Raw genomic sequence first — 16,008 nt, 5'->3', positions numbered from 1 at the left:
CTCAGCTACAGACACACGAGGAACACGTGTCCGGAACTACTTCCGGGTCAGAGCCACGCGTGGAGTTTTTTTTTTTTTAAATAGAAACTTTTATTGAGCAAAACACAGCAAACACACAGACACAACAACAACAACAATAATAATAATAATAATAATAATAATAATAATAATAATAATAATAATAATAATAATAATAATAATAATAATAATAATAATAATAATAATAATAATGTTATTATTATGATGGAGTACCCCTTCCTCGGTCGAAATAAGTGCGTGCACAGGGGCGCGTGCGAGGGAGCCTCGTTCAAGAAGGCTGAAAACGTAATTCCCGACGTTCGCGATCTGATACGTCACTTCCTGTATGTCGCGTCTGTTAACGTCACTTCCGGTACGCACTATTTCAAAATGGCGGCGACCGGTAAATAAGTATGGCGGCGCCCGCAACACCGCCATTTTTGATTCCCCACCGACATCTCTTGCTTGGATCCGGGGGAGGGTCACATGACCAATGGCGAACTTTTCCAGTTCTGACCATGTGTGGTCTCTTTGTTCTCAAAACGTGGTCCCCCCTCCCCCCTTCCATGAGGTTGAGTGGCCCAACAATAGCATATTGTTCTCTGTACACATCTCTGTAGTTTCATCACAAAAACAAGCAACAGCGCCCTCCCGTGGCTCGGCATACTAACTACATTGATGTTGGTGTGTCTGCTGCTGCAGTGTAAACCTCGTAATGTCTGAGAAATCACCCATGTTTTCTATCATTGGGTAAAATTGCTCAATGTTTTTGAAGTAAATGTATATATGCGAACATTTTTCCTGAACAATTTTTGATGTTTTTTTTTTTATTATTATTTTATTTTGCAGGTGGCCAAAGTGATGCCTGAAGACACCTTTTACTTTTCAATTCTGAGACATCCTGTGCTTCTGGTGCAGTCAGCGTTCATGTTCTTAAAGGCCAGTGCAATATTCCCCGGCAACCACGTCCTGGACAGCTTGGTGGAGGACAGCTTGACAAATCACATGTCACCAAACAAGAGCGCCTTCACCTTCAACAACTTCGCTTTTGACTTCGGTTTCGACAACTTGGTTACAACTGAAGCTAAAAACCAGGAGAAGAAAGCCGCCAAAGTCATCGCAAACATGGAAAAAGACTTCCACCTTCTTCTCATCAACGAATACTTTGACGAGTCCCTCGTCCTGCTCAAGCACACCCTCTGCTGGTCTCTGGAGGACGTGGCTCCCTTCATGCGCCGCAATGACCGCGCTCACCAACGCCGTTTGTCTCTTTTACCAGACACTGCAGAGGACATCAAGACGGACAACGCTTTGGACTGGAAGATCTACCAGCACTTCAACGCCACCTTCTGGCACAAAGTGGAGAGTGTGGTTGGGATGGAGGAGATGAAGAGGGAGGTGTCTGAGCTCAAACAGCTGCAGGCCAAGCTGACTCACTCCTGCCTCGCTGGTGTTGCGGCGCCGCTCCATAACAATAACTTTGGTGTAGGAAAGCTCAGTCTGGGCTTTAACCTGAACACAACGGTAAAGCCTGAAATCAAGCGCAAATGTCAAAAATGTGTTACTCCGGTGCTGCAGTACACATACAATCTGTACAATAAGCAGTTTTCGAAGAAGGCTTCTCAACTGTAACGAGAAAAGTTGACGGGACTGCCAACTGCTGACTTGCTTTGTAGGGAAACACCTGTCCTAGAATGACTGTTCTGTCTTCACTGCTTTGTTTTCTGCTGTTTTATTACCTCGCTTTTATATTGCGATCAACCTTTGGTTCACCGTGACCACCTCACATTTCGGATTTTATTTTGGGAGCTCTTGTCTGTGGTTTTTCACTGTGTGTTCCTCCACATAGCTTAGTGTGGTTTATTTTGTATGGTTCATTCATTGACGTCTTCAACAATTGGGTTCAGTGATTTCCTTATGTTTGTCTTTTTATATTTTCTTTTTTTGTGCAAATTTAGTACATTTGTTTTACATCTTTGTATTTTTGTCGCATTCTCTATTGCTGGGTCAGTTTTTTCTTGTGTGTGTGTGTCGGGCAGGAGCTGTGGGCTCCCAGCGCATGGCAGCCGGTTCCCCTGGTGGTGGCGGTGGTGGTGTTTCTTTTGCAGTCAAGTGCACTCTGGGTATCCGAGGTGCAGTGTGCCATGTGCTGCTTAAATAGCCCCCTTTTTCCTGCTGGCTTCCTCAGTAAGCCCCAGTGCGTTCTCTGTATAGTTAGGGTTTTAAGTGGGTTTGTACCAGCAATAGCAAAATCCATGTTTACTGTATGGCCTTTTTAAAGGAGTCATTTATGCTAAATTGACTTTCTAATAGTTTCACAACAGTAATGCGTGATCCCACACCTGGACCGACGCCCCAGAAGAGAAGAAAGTGTGTCCTCTCTCTCCCCGGCTTGTTCCAGGTTTTAAAAAGTGTGTTGCTCCAACCAGCCAATCAGAAATCAAACCCTATATAGTGTCATCCGGGGTTTAGCCAATCACAATCAAGGTAGGCTCCTCCCCTTTGACTCCTCCCACAATTAGGCAGCTCTGCTCTGGCACATGGCACCACAAGAGGAAGTACTTCCTCTTCTTCCGCCCACACAGGGCCTGTGTGGGCGGAGCCAGTCCAGCTCACACAGACACAGCAGAACTTGCAGCAAATGAGACATTGTGCTGTAAAGCTGTATAACATGACCCCATAATGGATCTTTTTAAATTTTTGAAATAAAGTTGTCAGATGTTGTCAGTTGTGAACAAAACTACATGACCTTTTTATTATCTACTTGGTGTACCAAAACAATTTCCTGAGACGAAATTCTCCAGGTCTTGTTCTTTGCTCTTTCTTACTTACATACATACCTACATACATACATACAGGGGAGTATTTGGGTAAAACAATGGAAAACAATTAATAACAATTAATATTTATCAAAGATAGTGATCAATTAGATTTAAAAATGGGATCTGATACCTTGGGGCACCACCTGCTTAACGGGAAATGATTCGGTTATATTTGTGTCATAAAATACACTAAGCTGTTAATTTTTAATTTGGATTAATGAACTGTACACTATAAAATCTTAACAGCCCTACAAGCTTACATGGACTTATTTCATATCTTAAACTGCAATGGTAGTAACAAGTTTTGGATACTGAACATGAGTTTCTTTCTTATCAGAAGTTTAACTTCTGAAGATAAGATTAAATAAGAAGAAACTTATTGTCTGCCCCCAGCGGTGACAGAAATTCTTCTTTAATAAGGCCCAAACAATAAAATACAACATATTAAAAACACACTTAAAACGCAACTACAGACAGAAAGGAAATGCTAAAAGGACACAGGAAACAGTAGCCGATAAATGTAGAAATAAAACATTTATATGTAACTTCTAGTTTCTTATCTCATTTTGTTCAGAGTGTCTCTTGCAGTTGGAATGAAGGATTGTTTGTAGATCTGTACAACAGACAATCCCCTTGTTGATGACATGATAACATATAAAACTTACAGTCACCACGTCGTTCCAAACTTCTTCCAACAAACAACCAAATGAGCCTGAGCGGAATTTTCCAGATCCAGATATAAACAGTGACGTACAGTGACCATCGGGCGCGGGCAATTTGCATCTGAGATTATCTTTCTACCTTGATTGCAACTGCAGATAGAAGAGGTCATCCAAACTAGAACCCCATGGCAGGATTAGATGACACACAAAATCCTTTTCACTCCTGGTTGCCAACTTACAAATATTAAATTAAAGTAAACTAGAGGAACTAACTAACGACAAACCTAATATAACCCTCAATAAAGGCATCTAAAACACGACGAACCAAAAACTCCAATACTTTGCAGCGATCAGCTCCGTGATCGTTACATAATAATAATCAGGAGTGAGAAGAGTTTTGTGTTTTTTGTCTGCCATTGTTCCTGTTTGTGCCTATCAATATAAGAGCCTCTGTCAACTGCCGTTGACTGACGTGTTTGTCTGTAATATTCAAGATCGTAAAATACCATCAAATAAGCATAAACAATTATTCAATAGCAGTGAACAGCGTTTAGACTTATTTTATTTGAAGATGAAGTACATGCACCTGTCCTTGACAAAGACGTGGATCACGGAAGAGCGAAAGTCAAAATTCTTGCCATATTTAGCGAAGTTGTGCAGTTTTGCATTATTAAAGTGGGCTGACAGATCCTCAAACTATTTATAGTCAACTAAAGCCAGAAAGTCAAGTTCTCCCACGTTCTGGAATTGTGCCTCCATTTGCAAGCACTTGTTACTGTCAATCAAGTTCATGGCGTCGCACCGCGACAGGAAACGATCATTGAAGGAGTAAAACGACTCACGCTGGTTCTTCAAGACAAACATGGTGTCCCCGACACTGGTTGCTGCAGCAGCTCAATGTCATTTCCATCGCTGCTCGTCTAAAGCCAGGTCAATTCTGCTGTGGCCAAATGTTTTCAGAGATCAGGCTCTGTGTGTGGACCACTGACTTTTCATGTTTGGCTATGGCACAGGCCAAGTTGTTCTAATCACAGTATCCTGCATTAGTCCAGACATGGAAAGCAGAAAAGGATTCAGTGCAGCCAATCTTTCCTTGTGTACCATTCACTGTGGAAAGTACGTACACATTTCCTTACCTTTCCTTTGGTGAAGGTCTGGTAGCTCGGGTGTTGGTCTCCCTTCTGTTAAAATCTGCTGTTTTCCCTCAAAAGAAAGTTGAGAAAACTTCTTTATCATCTCTCGCACTGTCATCCTGCCTGTTATCCTGCCAACTGGCTGGAGAGCATAGCAGCTCTGTACCGAGTCACTAATGCACTGTGAACGTATGTACAGTGTTTAACATATCACAGTTATGTCCAAAGGCAGCGTAAGGATCTGCCTGTTTGTGTAAATGATTTGATATGGGGAAACTGACTGTGCAAGTGCAAACATGAGCTGCAAAGGTAGAGCAGCAGTCTGCCTTCAGAGGGCGTGGTCATAGGAGTAACTCAGGGGGTGTGGTCATAGGAGTAACTCAGGGGGTGTGGTCACCACAGTAATTCAGGGGGTGTGGTCACCACAGTAATTCAGGGGGTGTGGTCATATCAGTGACTCATGGGGTGTGGTCATAGAGTGACTCATGGGGTGTGGTCACCACAGTAATTCAGGGGGTGTGGTCACCACAGTAATTAAGGGGGTGTGGTCACCACAGTAATTCAGGGGGTGTGGTCATATCAGTGACTCATGGGGTGTGGTCATAGCAGTGACTCAGGGGGTGTGGTCATCACAGTAATTCAGGGGGTGTGGTCATCACAGTCACTCAGGAGGTGTGGTCATATCAGTGACTCATGGGGTGTGGTCATAGCAGTGACTCAGGGGGTGTGGTCACCACAGTAATTCAGGGGGTGTGGTCATATCAGTGACTCATGGGGTGTGGTCATAGCAGTGACTCATGGGGTGTGGTCACCACAGTAATTCAGGGGGTGTGGTCACCACAGTAATTAAGGGGGTGTGGTCACCACAGTAATTCAGGGTGTGTGGTCATATCAGTGACTCATGGGGTGTGGTCATAGCAGTGACTCAGGGGGTGTGGTCATCACAGTAATTCAGGGGGTGTGGTCATCACAGTCACTCAGGAGGTGTGGTCATATCAGTGACTCAGCAGTAGTGACTTGTTCAGCCTCTCTGCCGTACCATTTTCAAACCTACAGACACTGTAAGCTGAAGATGTAAAAACAAATATGAATTATATTCTAATTAAAACAAATAGCCACAATGAACGTTTCGTTCAGAGATTTCTGACGTCCGCCCAGGGCTTACCTGGACCAGGATATGGCTCCGCAGAACCTAGAACTTTTAAAGAAGTTCTCATTGCCCGAACATTTATCAGTGGTGAACATTTGCTTTAAAATCTGTCAAGCAATTTTGACGAAATCCTTAAAAGCTTAAAGAAATCCGGATCCAAAATCTGAATCACCTACAAAATTGAATGGAACCTCAAATAGCCTGAGAAGTGAATGATGTTGGCATTTGAAGAATTAATGCAGAAAACAAGGAAAAGCAGCAGCACATTGCATTTATGACGGAGGGAAAAGTGTGTGTGTGTGTGTGTGTGTGTGTGTGTGTGTGTGTGTGTGTGTGTGTGTGTGTGTGTGTGTGTGTGTGTGTGTGTGTGTGTGTGTGTGTGTGTGTGTGTGTGTGTGTGTGTGTGTGTGTGTGTGTTTCCCCACAATAGTTTGTCTTCTCTTTTCTGGACTTCGTCGGCCACCGTACTTCGCAGTCTGACAGGTTGAATGCACTTCGCTATCAAAGGGTTAATAAAAGCAACAAAGGAGAGCTTTTTTAAAAAAAAAAAAAGTTTTTTTCATTGTTTCACTTGAGACGCCTTGTGTTTCCACAGTTTGTTCGCCTGCTGGAGGGGAACAAGTTAAACACCACAAACTGTGGGTAAGATGACTGCTTAGCGTCCGTTAGCATCAGTTAGCAGGCTGGTTAGCATCGAGCTGCAGCTGAAGTCTTAATAATCCTTAATTTGGTTAATCTCGTATCTGCTGCAGTTTTATTGGACTCTAAAGAGTCTGGACTCCGATCGAAAGGCGATGTTTTCAGGGATAATCAGGTCAGCTCTCACCAAATGTAAGTGTCTGTGTTTCGTGTGTCTCTGCTCACAGTTTATCCACCAAATGTGTAAAGATGTGTCTTAATTTACGTGTTTTAACGCCAACATTGACCTAAACACGTCAGTCAATGAACTGTTTTGTCACCGAAGTGAACTGAGGCGGTGAGGGAATATGTAGGTGAAAGGTCACGTAAGTGACTTTAGTGTTTTTTTTTTAATGACACTTTATAGAATTTTATTTAACTTTAAACTGAACTGATGCTGCTGAAAACATGTAATAATCTCCCTACAACTGTCACTCCGGGCTACATTTCAGAATGAATAGTAACAATAATGTCATTCAATGAAGGTCATGACATTACGCCTGAACACATCTGTATTAACCCCCTGTAGTGCAGTTTCGCTTTGGCATTTCCGGCAAAAAAACAACAACAACAAAAACATTATAAACCAGCAATTTGGTGCCACGCTGGTTCCCCTGCTTCACCCAGCATGGCTTCAATACAAGATCCCAGTCGGCACCGGGTTACAGCAGCTGCTGGTCTGGATCCTGCTGCAGGTTTACAGGAGTCTTCATCTCCTGATCACATCCAGCTGGTTTAGACTGAGGATGAAGAGTGAAGCAGCTTCTCCAGTCCTGCTTTCCACACTCCTAAGGTGGTCACAATGAATTGAAAATGGAAGAACGTTGGAATAATGTCAGATGGCGTTTTGCAGCAGCTTAAAGCTTGTGTTTGAATCTCAGAAAGTTAGAATCTTATGGAAACATTCTGTTACTGCAGGTCACTCTTATTGTCAAGTCCCTTTAATCGTTGTGCGCAGGATGTTTTAAACTGGACATTACTCCAAGAACCAGACCTTCACATTCCTCTTTCTTCTTTATTGAAACAACAGGTGAAAGTTCTTTAGGTTAAAAAAAAAACAAAAAACCTTGAAGAAGGAAAATAAATACAATTGGTAATCATTTGTTCAAGTATGAAACATAATAATTTGAAAATAAATTGTCATTTATAGGAAATAAATAGTTTTAAGTTTAAACCACCAAGCAAATTCAAGTAAGCATGTCATTTCGTTTGTGTATTTTAAACCAAGGTGGTTTAACCAAAATATCCATCAATTGCTTTTAAACCGTTTGTCGCAACACTTGCAAAAATATATGTATTAGTTGATTTTCGAATGAACCACATTTAAATAAAACCACTCAGATTTACACATCCTTAGCAAGATGTTGACATTTGGTTTTTCAAACAGAGGGAAGTGAACTCAATGTCTATACCAAAGCAGGGTCTTCCAGGCATTCTTGAATGTGCCGAACAATTTTGGGGAGATATTTAAATATACATTGTGGAGCAAACGCAGCAGTGTTGAAAGGTAATCACCAGCTGTTCTTCACAGCTTGTGCACCACAGTGCTCACAGTCAGGAGACGAACACGTTTTTGCAGCACAAATCCAACAAATCTGTGGCAGATGAGGTATTATTGTGGTTTCTCAATCATTTTCATTTTTCATTTATTAATTTATTCAACCATGTTTACATTTTACTTAACAGGGTCATACATTAATGTGAACATGCCTGGTGAAAAGGAGCACGATGAAGACAACGCTCTGCCCCTCCACGTCCGAACAGCCCCCACTTTAGACTGTTTTAAATCACGTCTAAAAACCCACTTTTATTCTCAGGCTTTTAACACCGCGTGAGTCGTGTGGTCCCCTGTGTCTTTTATTTATTGTTTTATTTGTTGTTGTTATTTGTTATTGTTCTAATTTATTTTATTGCTTTTGAAGCGTCTTTATATTTTTATTTATTCTTTTTAATTGTTTTGTTCTTATTTGTAGTTTCTTAATGTGTTTGTAGTTTTTAATGTGTTTTTATTTTTATTTTATGGTTTTATACTTATTTAGTGTTGGACTGTTTAGTTTTGTTCTTATGTGCAGTATGTGAAGCACTTTGGAAATGCTTCGTTGTTAAAATGTGCTATATAAATAAAGTGGATTGGATTGGATTATTCTTCATGCCCCTTTGAATATGTACAGAAAAATCGATGACCATTAACGGCGGCGATCCATTCAGCAACATTTTAGCACACTTTACTGTGTTTAAAAATCAATCATTTGAACAATTTAGAAAACAAAACAAATTTCCCCATTGCAACATGCAAGTAAAATTTTTTTATATTCCTCCATCTGCATCTCCTTAAATATATTTTTTAATGTATTTATTGTTTGAGAACATTTGAATGTGTTCTTTAATGAATTCCATAATCTTACCCCAGCAACTAAGAAACCCCTCTGTCTTATGGCGGTTCGGGAGAAAGGGACACAAAAATGTCCTTTTCGTCTTGTGTCTCTGTGATCAAGGTCAATTTCATGTAAATATGTTCCGGGACCAACTTGTGCTTAATTTTCCACACGGTCAGTAAAATTTTTAAATTAACAAGGCCTTTAAATTTTAACAGTTTCAGCTTCACAAAAAGGTCGTTTGTATGTTTGTATGTTCTCTGGAGCCTTTGTGACTTGTAATTCTTACCGCCTTTTTTTGAAGCAGGAACATTCGTTCTATTACACCATTACATTTCTGCCCCGTTGTTATCGATGCGTCGGCGTGAGGCAAAGGAACAGTTGACGTCTCTGTATCTGTCATTGATCCCGCTTCGCCGCCGTCCTCTTCCTCGCAGGCGCAGGGTCGGGGCTTCCCTCCCACACTGTCCTCAGAGCCATGTCGTCCTCGGGGGGACCCACCCCCCCCTACACCTCGCTGGCCATCAGCCGCCCCACGCCGTCCGTCACGCACGTGGAGCTCCACCGGCCGGAAAAACGCAACGCCATGAACAAAGCCTTCTGGAGGCAGGACACTCTTCACATTTACACTTTACCTGAAGTCTGAGGAGGATGTCTGTACGCTACAGTGGTGGTGCTGCTTGTGCGAAATCAAGAGAAAAACACACACACACACACACACACACCTATCAAGTGACTTCTGATTTCACGTGTTAGCGCTCTATTGGTTGCAGATATTTCCCGATACCACAGAAGCGTCACGCTGCTGCTCCAGTGGTTTGTTTTGTAGCGAAACAAACGGCGATGGAGGAAATCTGGTTCTCACGCTGTTGGCTTTCATCTCCAGCCTCCTCATTGTGGGTTCCTCTCTCAGGGAGATGGTGCAGTGCTTCCACGAGATCTCTGAGGACCCCGAGTGCAGAGCGGTGGTGGTTTCTGGGGCCGGGAAGATCTTCACCGCCGGTGCGTGTCGACAGGTTTGACAGTGAAGTCCGTCACTCGGAGAGGTTTTCCTTGACTCGTGTCGGGTTTCTATCCAGGCATCGACATCATGGACTTGGCTGGTGAAGTGTTGGAGCCCAAAGGCGACGACACGGCCAGAATCTCCTTCAACCTGAGGAAGACCATCGCCAAGTACCAGGAGACGTTCTCCGTCATCGAGCGGGTCAGCGTCTGCCGGCACGTTTCACTCGGTCGCTCGTCGTTTCAGGGATTCTGACGCTACTGTTGGTTTTCTTGCAGTGTCCGAAGCCTGTTGTGGTGGCAGTTCATGGCGCCTGTGTGGGAGGAGGTACGACCCAGTCCTCCTGTTAGCTGAGCCGTCTGCCCTGGGGGGCTGGAGATGCTCTATAATCTGATGTTGGAGGAGGGAGATGCTCTATAATATGATGTTAGAGGAGGGAGATGCTCTATAATCTGATGTTGGAGGAGAGAGATGCTCTATAATCTGATGTTGGAGGAGGAAGATGCTCTATAATATGATGTTGGGGGGGGAGATGCTCTATAATCTGATGTTGGAGGAGGGAGATGCTCTATAATCTGATGTTAGAGGAGGGAGATGCTCTATAATCTGACGTTAGAGGAGGAAGATGCTCTATAATATGATGTTGGGGGGGAAGATGCTCTATAATCTGATGTTAGAGGAGGAAGATGCTCTATAATCTGATGTTGGAGGATGGAGATGCTCTATAATCTGATGTTGGAGGAGGGATATGCTCTATAATCTGATGTTGGAGGAGGGGGATGCTCTATAATCTGATGTTGGAGGAGGAAGATGCTCTATAATCTGATGTTGGAGGAGGGAGATGCTCTATAATCTGATGTTGGGGAGGAAGATGCTCTATAATCTGATGTTAGAGGAGGAAGATGCTCTATAATATGATGTTGGGGAGGAAGATGCTTTATAATCTGATGTTGGAGGAGGAAGATGCTCTATAATCTGATGTTAGAGGAGGAAGATACTCTATAATCTGATGTTAGAGGAGGAAGACGTGATAAATGCAGAGGTTTTTGAGCAACATGTTCTTTTAAGAGTCATTAAAATCTGATGTAGACGTTCAAGTTAACGAGTCGCTGATTTTCACTCTGAATGAAACAAAGTGGGATTGAGATCACAACTTTTCAGTAGATACGAGGAGAAGAGGAAGTTGAGGAACTTTACTCCTTTAATGGTCGAGAGTCTCCATGGAGGCGTTCAGGCTGAAGTAGCGGTTTGCTGTAGAACTCCAGTCTCGTGTGTTTTATTTATTTATTAATTTGAGCGTTTCTGAGGTTGATAGTTGCAGTAAACACAAGTTGTTTTGCTCTGCAGGCGTCGACCTGATCACAGCCTGCGACATTCGTCTTTGCACCCAGGACGCCTGGTTCCAGGTCAAAGTATGTCTTTTCATCACACTCAAATCACATGAAGGCACCGGGTAGGATCTGGAAAACCTGTAGTGTGAAGACCGTCCAGGCGTTTCCTGACGGTTTGTGCTCGACAGGAAGTGGACATCGGGCTGGCCGCCGACGTGGGGACTCTGCAGAGGCTCCCCAAAGTCATCGGCAGCCGCAGGTTTGAATCCTTTTAGACTTCTGAACGCAGAGCGAGAGACTTTCTCATATCCGCTTCAGCTTCACTCATGTGGAAGTAAAAAGGAGGATTTTTTTTCATCCTGTTTGGAATTGGAAGTGAAGAGTCAGCGTTGAGTTTCCCAAGAACATCAGCGGGAGATGAGCGATACGTTATAAACGACTCACAAATGAGATTCATTGATCGCTTGTTTCGCAAACGAACGAACCAAAGACTCAAAAGTATTTGTCCTTCCTCTGTTGAACATGAGTCGTGGTGTTTCTCTCTTCAGCCTGGTGAACGAGCTCGCTCTGACCGCCAGGAAAATGTACGCTGATGAAGCCAAGAGCAGCGGACTGGTCAGGTACACTGCCAACTATTTAACTCTTATCAAGAATTAAACTCTCATTTTTAGACACATTGGATAGTTGGCTTTTGTTTTTTCCCTTTTAAGTTATTCACTTATATTACTAAAGTGCTGACAGGTCCATCCTCTGGTCTTTATTGACATGTCCTCAATGCCCAGACGTCACATTACCGTTTAATTCCAAATAATATTGTGATAGTTTTCTGAACGGGTTCAGCCATCAGGAAGTCAAATGGCCGATTATGGATCGACAAAAGTATTTTTTTTTCCTTCTCTGTGGATTTTCCCCTCACATGTGGGACTCGCCTCCCGTCCAGCCGGGTGTTTGTGGATAAGGAGGAGATGATGGCGGGGGCGCTGGAGTTGGCCGGGGAGATGGCCGGCCGCAGCCCGGTGGCCGTTCAGGGCACCAAGGTCAACCTCCTCTACTCCAGGGACCACAGCGTGGCGGAGGGGCTGGACTACATGGTGAGGGGCTCTGATCAGCTGCGCCACTGTCCTAAAGCTTTTTTTTATCCGTGTTAAATAATTAAAATTAAAATTTTGTAGGCCACGTGGAACATGAGCATGCTTCAGACGCAGGATGTGATGAAATCGGCTCAGGCCTCCATGGAGAAGAAAAGCCCCAAAACTGTTGCCTTCTCCAAACTGTGAAGCTCCAACAAGGAGAAGTGGAGGCTGCTGGACTCTGCCTGCCATCACAGGCTGTGCCTTCAGCCGCTGGAGCGCTTCCAGGACGGACGTTTGTGTGGAAAAAAACCTTCACGTCGCCGACGATCCAGCAGCAGAGAGACATTGATCAATCTAACTGAGCTAATCCAAGTGTTGAGTGAAGAAAAATGTCAGATCCAAATAACTTCAAATGCTTTATTAAATACAAAAAACCCTTCCGAAATTAAAAGTGGGGAACAGTTGCCCAGTGTCACGTCTGCTTGGCACGCAGCTTCTGTAAGGTTTTCTGTGTAGAAACGAGAGAAAGGACATTTAATGGCGTCTCCGTCCCGCTCTCACCTCGTGGTTGATTCAATAAAGCGGTGCTGACCTTGTGGAACTCTTTGGCCTTCAGTCTGTTCTTGGCGTAATCCTCCTGTCGGCTCCTGATGGCCCTCTGGTGCTTCACCTCCTCCAGCTGCTCGTACAATCTGCACACATTTCACACCGGGGGGATGTTTGGATTGAGAGCCGAGCCGCAGGAAGGAACAAACAGAAAACTATCGTGTCTCCGGTTTACCTCTGAGTTCTCCGACGCGTCGAGGACAGCTCTGGTTTCCTCTGCTCCGGCGTGCACGTCTTCACCTCCTCTGCCTTCCTCTCGTCAAAATCTCCTGGAAAGAACACGTCAACTCAGCCAATCAGGTTGCAGCAGCTCGGTGTGTTTCTGACGTGCAGAAATAATGAGAATGAGGAGACGCCTAGATCATTCTGGCCATTTTTAATGTTATGAAGCCAATAATGTGCATCATGTCAATTGGAGCCTAAAATGTATTACATTTAAAGTGGCCATAAAAGCAATTGCTGTAATTAATATATTTGTTTCTCAACAAAACATTATGAAGAACATCTCAGCAAATAAACAGATCTTTGTTAGTCTAGATGTCAATGTTCTTTCAGATTCCTGAATTTATCTGTGGATAAATGAAGACCCTCCTAAAAAGAAAGTTTTCTGATGACTTTCATGCTTTTCACAGTCTGAATGTGGAGTTTGAGCTTTAAGAAGCTGTCAGATGGAATGTTGAAACCTGGAGGAGGCGGCTGAGGCTTCTTCTGGACGACAGCGGCTCTCCCTGCTTGAGATTTGACTTCCATATAGTGAAAACAATACAAGGCAGACGGGGTGCGTTCTCAACTCAGTTGCTCAAAGTTAGGGGTGTCCTGGTCCGATGTTAATATTGGATATCGGTCCGATATCAGCCGAAAAATGAGTATCGGATTTTATTGGACTGCATCTAAAGCCTCCGATATAAGCGCTCCGATAAGCCGGCCATGTTCCGGTCCAGCACGTCTATCCATAGGTGGCTCACATGTGGTTCACACACCAACAAAGTCGGTGGCTCTAATGCACCTTAACATCAGTGCCGCCGCCACAAATGCCAAAGAAGAAGAGCGCCCACATCTCGCCAACAGAACGTCTCTGATCCAGCATGCAGAGCCCACGTCATCACAACAACAACGACTAATGTCGGGTTTAAACGCTTAATTGAGCACCTGGAGCCTTGCAACATTAGCCGCCACTACTTTGTCGACAAAACTCTACCCCAGATGCAAAAGTGTGTTGCCGCACATGTGGAGAAAGCAAATGCTGTGAGCTTCACCACCGACATCTGGAGCTCAGACCATGGAGAGGCTCTTTAGCACAGCGTCGATGATCATTGAGGAGCACAGCAGCAGGCCGGCGGCAGAGAATGCTGAAATGATCATCTTCTTAAAAAGAATCTCCACATCATGCCTGGACTGCAGAAAGTGGAGATGGAGGAGGAGTAAGGGCTGTCAGCAGTTTAGTTAACTGACTGATTACTATTTGTTTTCTGCTCTTGTTATTAGAGTGATGTGTTTATTTTAGCGATGACTAAGAGCAACGATCACATTGTTTTGGGCACAGTCAGTGAACCTGGAGCTGGGAACTCACAACTTTGAGCAGTTGGCCAGTGGACAATATCGTGTCGTTGTTTTTGTCCCTACCCTCAGTTGTTCCCACCATATACTGACAGTAAAAAATACCTGAAGTCAACTGGAATTGTTGGCTCTTTAAAAGTATCATTTGTTTTTATTGGATTTATTTAGGTGATTTGTCAGGGTCTTCCAATTTATTGTATTCAACTGTAGAACACTGTAGCTATTATGTTGAAGGTTTAAATGTATGTCACCAATTGGTTATAAATAAATGGGTCAGTTCAAGTAATAAAAGTAGATATGATTCGGACTGATATCGTATCGGACAAGACTCAAGGCTGCAACATCGGTATCGTATCGGGAAGGGAAAAAGTTGTTTTGGGACATCCTCACTCAAAATGTTCCCGTAAAAAGGTCTTTCTTTTCCTGTCGGCACCACTTTGATGTCTCAGGTCTGGACAACTTGTACACAACTATTAGGAACAATTAGCTGGTTTTTTAACAAGAAATGTGTTGATAACTGAAAACTAACAGGCTCATCTCAACTAACAGACTCATCTCATAAAACGAGTCTTCCTCACTGGATTCCAGTAAATAACCAATAACTATCCTTGATGATCATTAATCTTTATGAAGTGATTCCCAACAATGGGTCTAAAGGTTGCAGGTTTCCTCATTTTGCGCAATGAGAGTAACTTCATTGGCTCCTGCTGTGTTGTGGAAGGAAAAAAACTCCCGACTCGGGGAAATAAAAGCCTCAGAGGACGGAACGAACGGCACAAAGCTTCCGACTCTGAGATGATGAAGATGAAACGACTTGTGGTTCTCGCAGGTGAGAAATTTCTCTTCTCGCATGAAATGTCAGTGTTGTGTTGCAGCTGAGGGTTTAATGTTGAATGTGTGTGTGTGTGTGTGTGTGTGTAGCCTTGTTGTGTGTGTGTGATGGCGTGACGTTCGGCCAGCTGTGCAGCGGAAACCCTGGGAACAGCAAGAGGTTGACCGACCGCTGGGGTAGTGGAAGCTACGGAGCCAAACGGGGGAATAGAATCCACAAAGGCTTGGACATCGTGTGCAACGACGGCTCGGTGGTCTACGCTCCGTTTGACGTCACGCTCCACGGGAAGCTCATCGTCTACAACAACCAAGACTATGCCGCCATCAACGAGGGAATCAACTTGAGGGGCAGCGGCCTCTGCTTCAAGCTGTTCTACGTGAGGCCGGACAAAACGACCGGAACTGTCCGCAAGGGCGAGAGGATCGGCGTCATGCTGCCCATGCAGAGCGTCTACCCAGGAATCACCTCGCACGTCCACGTCCAGATGTGTGACAAGAGCGACCCCACCCCGTACTTCTGATCAGCAATAACCGATTCCTCTACTCGGCCCCTGATCCAACTCTTAGCTGGCCATATTATGAAGAACCTGACCTTTTTTCTTGCTCTTTAAAATGTTATTAAACAAATAAAGTTACTGCTTGGTGTGCAATGATGAATCTCTGTGGTTTATTTGGGGAAAACAAATCCAGTAAAGATGAAAAAGCAACAAAAACCATTAGGCATGAATCATTTTTCTTATAATCATTTTCCAACATCGTTCTCTTATAA

At 43.7% G+C, this 16,008-nt stretch overlaps 2 protein-coding genes across 3 annotated transcripts; both read left to right on the top strand.

Moving 5' to 3' along the window:
• The first annotated feature begins 6,254 nt into the window (after positions 1-6,254).
• Positions 6,255-12,846, top strand: LOC308138990 (delta(3,5)-Delta(2,4)-dienoyl-CoA isomerase, mitochondrial-like). 2 transcript variants are annotated; one of them, XM_080508289.1, is made up of 11 exons: positions 6,255-6,427; positions 6,538-6,616; positions 9,276-9,444; positions 9,752-9,840; positions 9,918-10,042; positions 10,120-10,168; positions 11,189-11,253; positions 11,361-11,431; positions 11,721-11,792; positions 12,113-12,263; positions 12,345-12,846. In XM_080508289.1, the coding sequence occupies exons 2-11, from the start codon at positions 6,580-6,582 to the stop codon at positions 12,447-12,449; spliced, it is 933 nt and encodes a 310-aa protein (XP_080364415.1). In that variant the 5' UTR covers positions 6,255-6,427; positions 6,538-6,579; the 3' UTR covers positions 12,450-12,846. The 2 variants fall into 2 exon arrangements, with proteins under 2 accessions (XP_080364415.1, XP_080364414.1); XM_080508288.1 differs by having other exon boundaries at positions 6,255-6,616.
• Positions 12,847-15,202: 2,356 nt separating this feature from the next.
• LOC308139106 (leukocyte cell-derived chemotaxin-2-like) lies at positions 15,203-15,857 on the top strand. The gene is made up of 2 exons (XM_080508450.1): positions 15,203-15,237; positions 15,330-15,857. Exons 1-2 carry the CDS (start codon positions 15,204-15,206, stop codon positions 15,758-15,760), a joined length of 465 nt encoding a protein of 154 aa, XP_080364576.1. The 5' UTR covers position 15,203; the 3' UTR covers positions 15,761-15,857.
• The last annotated feature ends 151 nt before the right edge of the window (positions 15,858-16,008 follow it).

Source organism: Blennius ocellaris (assembly GCF_963422515.1).
Source record: "Blennius ocellaris genome assembly, chromosome: 14".
Taxonomy (NCBI): Eukaryota; Metazoa; Chordata; class Actinopteri; order Blenniiformes; family Blenniidae; genus Blennius; species Blennius ocellaris.
Note: the sequence above shows the minus strand (reverse complement) of the source record. Positions and strands in the feature narration are given on the sequence as shown.